Source organism: Toxotes jaculatrix, chromosome 20 (genome assembly GCF_017976425.1).
Source record: "Toxotes jaculatrix isolate fToxJac2 chromosome 20, fToxJac2.pri, whole genome shotgun sequence".
NCBI lineage: Eukaryota > Metazoa > Chordata > Actinopteri > Toxotidae > Toxotes > Toxotes jaculatrix.
Genome location: NC_054413.1, coordinates 7,012,378 through 7,017,383, shown reverse-complemented (window position 1 = coordinate 7,017,383; position 5,006 = coordinate 7,012,378). Strand labels below are relative to the sequence as shown.

General features: G+C 40.0%; 1 protein-coding gene across 1 annotated transcript; it reads right to left on the bottom strand.

Annotated features, from left to right (window-relative positions):
- Positions 1-926: 926 nt before the first annotated feature.
- On the bottom strand, positions 927-3,048 carry LOC121200180 (OTU domain-containing protein 1). Its single transcript, XM_041065270.1, has one exon. The coding sequence runs from the start codon at positions 2,829-2,831 to the stop codon at positions 1,470-1,472; it is 1,362 nt and encodes a 453-aa protein (XP_040921204.1). The 5' UTR covers positions 2,832-3,048; the 3' UTR covers positions 927-1,469.
- Between the last annotated feature and the right edge of the window lie 1,958 nt (positions 3,049-5,006).

The following is a 5,006-nucleotide window of genomic DNA, read 5'->3' as shown; positions in this document are numbered from 1 at the left end:
AGTGGCTCACAGCTCAGAAACTTCTAAACTGTGTTGAAGGAGAAACAAAATATGATTCTAATTGTTGCCTGTATTGTTCATCTTGTTCTGTGCTGCTTGCTTATTTTAAATGAGTCGGTTTGTTTCCTCAAAAACTTTTTCCTCATAACATCAATTAACTATTGACCCCCAATGTTGTAAATAATACTACTATTATGAACACGCCCAGATATGAACTAGGCAAGGCAATGACATTTTTCTCATGGACTCAAAAAATTGAAATTCCAAAAAAGGGAACACTGTAAACACAACAAAAAGAAAAACTCTGCCCCAAATAAGGGAAACAAAACTGTCTCTTGATCCAGCTGTCTCACATTTAAGTATGAGTAAGCTAGTTGTGAGGAATAACTGCCCACCCCCCCGCCACCTCCCTCACCAAACCCAAGATAATTTAATTAAAGACAGAAACCAAACAGAACAAATGCACAAACAGTGACATTGTACTACACTATGCACCCTTCAGCTTTCAGCTTCCACATAGCTTTGACACAGCACAGGTCCCTTGTGATCAGTGGTCCTGAGACCACAGTCACTTAATACACCGAGTTGTGCGGTCTGACCTGAATGGTAGGGCTGCAGGCTCCAGGGTCACTGCATGTAAGAAATTCCAAACATCACTCTTCACTTTAGGGAAGCAGGGGGCGGAGGATGAGGGCCGCACACATGACGTCATCTGGCCTGCAATTTAATAGATGGACTCCATTACGGTTATGTACAATCCTACACCTGAGATAACATACCTGACATTATCAGTGCGATACTGAATAACAATTTCTGTGGAAATGTAGCCAAGGGACAGATAATCAAGCAATGAACATGTAATCTAAATATAAAATCAATGCAAATCTTTTTTTTTTCAAAACTTTATTTTGAAATATTTTGTCAACTTCCTAAAAAGAACTGTAATAATAGAAAAAAAAAACAACAACAATCCTTGAATTGTTCTCACAGACACAAAGTAAACTCTCTGAACTAGTCTGACAGGACTTTTGTGCAAAAGAGAGTAGCTGAAGAGATATTAAACAAACCAAGCGAACCAGGTCTCTCGGTCTTTGAAAATATGTGACGCTGGCGTAAAAAGCAAAGGCATCATAGAAAAATAACTGGTCTGCCAATAAAAGGCAAATAAATACTATGGACTCAAAAGCACTTATATGTACAGTAACAGTATTAAAAGTATTTTCACTCATGTTAACATAACCCACACTATCAAGAAGAACAGGCTCACACACTTTCAGAAACAACTGGCACTAATTTGTCATTGTTTACATATCCAAAATCTTAAGTATGTGCACTGCACTTCCTTTCTGTCACAATATAAATCTTATAAAAATCCTTTAAAGTATGTAGGAACCAAGCAGAATTAAAAAAAAAACAGTTCTGCACTCGTCTGTAACAGTGTGCGCCCTTTAACTCGCGACATATTTCTTTCACGCAGATCCATTTTGCTCAATGTACATTTTGGATAATGAGGCAGCCATTGACTTTGCCAGTTCCTCATCTCTTTTCCTCTGCATCTGCGAGTGTCTGCACCAGTCTTCGTACTCCGGGTTGGGGAGACACCTGTCCAAGAGGACGTCGTAGTGACCGTTGCTGAGCCAACTCAGCCAGATGGCAGCTTTAGAAGCATCCTCCTCCCCGAGATAGTGCACCATGGTGGAGACAGTGGGGCTCTCCGAGCTCCCCCCTGTTGTCAGGTGGATGTTGACGTTCAGCATCTGGCTCATGGCGAGAAGCTCGGGGTACCCGGCCCAGGCTCCGTCCTGGGCGGCGTTAATCAGAAACTCTCCTACATCCCCTTCGATGATGGGGTTAAACTCATCCAAGTGGTCAGCGATGTGGTGGACTGTCTGCTCCCTGAGCTCCCCGTGCCTCGCCTGGTCCCCGTACGTGGCTTTGCACACAGCTCTGTACAGACAGTTGCCATCTGGAATGATGTGGTACCTGTATTTACTCCTCTCCTGGAGGTACTTGTTTTGTTTCTCCACTTCAGCCAGGTACTGGGTGACCTTATCGTTGATATCCCCTCTCTCTTGGCATCTCTGTGGAGGAGACTCCTGGAGGACGCTGAGCTCAAAAGGCCGTCTCTCATCTGACGCTGGAGCAGCTTTGCCACTGCTCATATCACTAAAATCTTCCTTTATGAGGTCTCCAGGCTGAGCTGCCCTGGAGGGGACAGGCTCTTCTTCATGTACTGACGCCCATCCATTGCTTCTAAAGGGGGTATTAGTCACGGACACTGTATCATCCTCACTTGTATCAACCACCATCCTCTGGTATTCTTCTACTCTGGGTCTACAAATGTTATTACTGGTGAAAAGGTTATTTCCAACCAGCTCTGGACAGTCAGGGAAAAGCTCATCTGTCCCATTTCTCAGATGATCTATGAAGTCCACTATCACATCAGAGTCATTACAGAGGATGCTTTCCTCATTATGAGAGCTGGGAGAAGGAGGTTTGCTTTTGGACTCCCTCACAATGTGGACAGGCACAGACCTCTCCACTCCGTCGGGTCTGCGGATTAATATTTCAGCGGTCGACGTGAAGTAAATTGGCCTCATAGATGAAGCTTCGTAACATGAAAAGGCAGGCATGTTTGCGGAAGAAGCAGTCTCCCTCACCGGATCCCCGTTGGTCGCTGAAGTTGTGTCTGCTTGAGCAAATCCTGGCTGCTCAGGATCAGAGGAACTTGCTGCTGTTCCGTTCAATCGCTCAGATCCAGTCGTTAAAGTTATTGTAACTTTGCGCGACGACCTCGGGTAGTGTGTCAGCACACTGTTGTACAACTGCATTTTGAAAGAGTCCTTTATACTGAACGCCGCAGCCGGGCAGCTACGGAAAGATGACAACAACGGCTAAAAATACCCTGCATGTCATCAACAACAGCAAAGTTGTAAGGGACGTTTCCATGGTCCTGAGTCCTGTTACCATTGACACAGAGACGAGTAGACTGTCCAGTTTAGCCTTCTTGCGTCATTTGCAGTTGGGGTGCCTCCCTAATTTTAGACTTCAAACTGTAACAAGACGCTGCCTGCTTCAAGGCAGTCAAGTCAGCCACAATGAAACCGAAATAGCTTCCGTTTACGTGCTTTCAAAATAAAATTCTTGTTGACGAACACTGCGAAAGTTTCATTTTGTTAGTTCAATGTCTGTCATGGGAAAAAATTATTGGAATTTGTGATTAACACAGTAACTTAGCCTAGGATGTAAATTTGGGTCTAGCTCATAACGTATGTCAAGCATGAAATTCATGACAGTTTACAGCGCCTACAAAATTATAAGCTCCACTTGGAAGGTTTCATTGCTGTATTGTGTTACAACAGTGAAGTAGATTTAATGTGGCTTTTTTTTTTATTGCGATCAACAGCAATATACCATTTTAAATTTAAGTGAAGAAAATTCTACAAAGACACCCAAATTAGTTACAAATCTAAATACGTGACATACACAGATATAAATATCAATACACAGCCGACACAGTAAAATTGAAATACTGAGGTTCAGAATTCAAGGCCTTGTCAAAATCAATTTTCTAAACAAGGTGTTTTCATAAGCATGATCTAAATCTTGTTTCTGAGAAAGCAATTCAAGTTTGTTAACTTACATGATTGTAATAGATATGCACCTAAGAGGTCGATTGAAGTTTCTATATCTAAACGGACAGAAACTAAACATTTCATTGATATTCCTGGCTGTGCGTGCGGATGTCCAGAAACTCCCTGGATTGGAAAATAAAGGTAACACGTGGAAGACTGTTGACCGAGTTAAAAAACAAAAAACAAAAAAAAAAAAAAACATAATTTCGAAACTTTATTTTGAAAGCCAAACCTCCTGCTTTCCGGTACAGTTCTTGCTGTCTGTGTCAGGCTTGATGCTGCTCTCCCTTTTCAAGTCCTGACTGATGCGGTGTTTTCTCGCAAGTCGTCAAAGGATTTGATGTGTCAGAGCCAAATTATATGAGTGATAACGTATCAGACTGTCGCGCCTTAAAGAAGACAAATAATCTATTTTCTTTCTCTGACAAACGTTTTCACTCCTTATTTTTCCTGAACAGATGAACATGACTAAAGTTATTTCCACCAAAATGTCAATGGTAGAAATAATAATAATAATAATAATAATAATAATAATAATAATAATAATAATAATAATAATAAAGACAATGGTAGAAATACTAGGTAGCTATGAAAAGAACAATATCTGAATAAACAAAATGTATATAATTCCTTAAAAATGGAACCAAATACAAGTTCACAACACTGGGAAAAGGTTTAATTGAACTTGTTGAGTTTTGGTTATTATTTTGAATTTAGTAAAAAAAAAAAAAAGAATCACAGCTTACTAACATTAAAAATACTAAAAAATGATTTAATCACATTTTCATTCTCCCATATTATTATTATTATTATTATTATGTAACACGCAGTTTATAACAATGGAACCTGCTGATATTAACTGGAAGCGGCAGGCTGCTGCTGCTTAACTTGCTCACTTCTCTATTTTTAACACATTGTGTGACTGTTCCAGCTTGTCCGGTGTGAAACAGTCACACGACCTGTGTTTGCTAAGAATGTGAGCGCCTAATATAGACTTTACTTCAGAGGAGTCAGTTTACAACTGAAAAAAAAAGTAAGGTTATAAGAAATAATTTTATAAAAAAAAAATTACATTATTAATTTTGAATTTCTGTGGCCTGTACTGTAATATTATAACATGTGGCCTTTGAGTGATGTTTGTAAATAATACTCCTTTGACAGTTTATCATAGAATTATGTGGATGAGAAATTTAATATTATGGACAAACAATATTTCTCTTGAGAGAAGATCTAACTAAAACTCAACAACAGACAGAAGGTTAAAAGAGCAGTGAGTCTTGGGTTTCTCTGTTTCTCTTTTCAATCCGTGTCACATTGCTCTCTAATCACCACCAGAGGGAAACAGACGGCCTCATGTTTGACATGCTGTGT

What these genes read in the sequence shown, in the direction of transcription:
- LOC121200180 (XM_041065270.1), bottom strand. Translation starts at nt 2,831, where the DNA reads ATGCAGTTGTACAACAGTGTGCTGACACACTACCCGAGGTCGTCGCGC.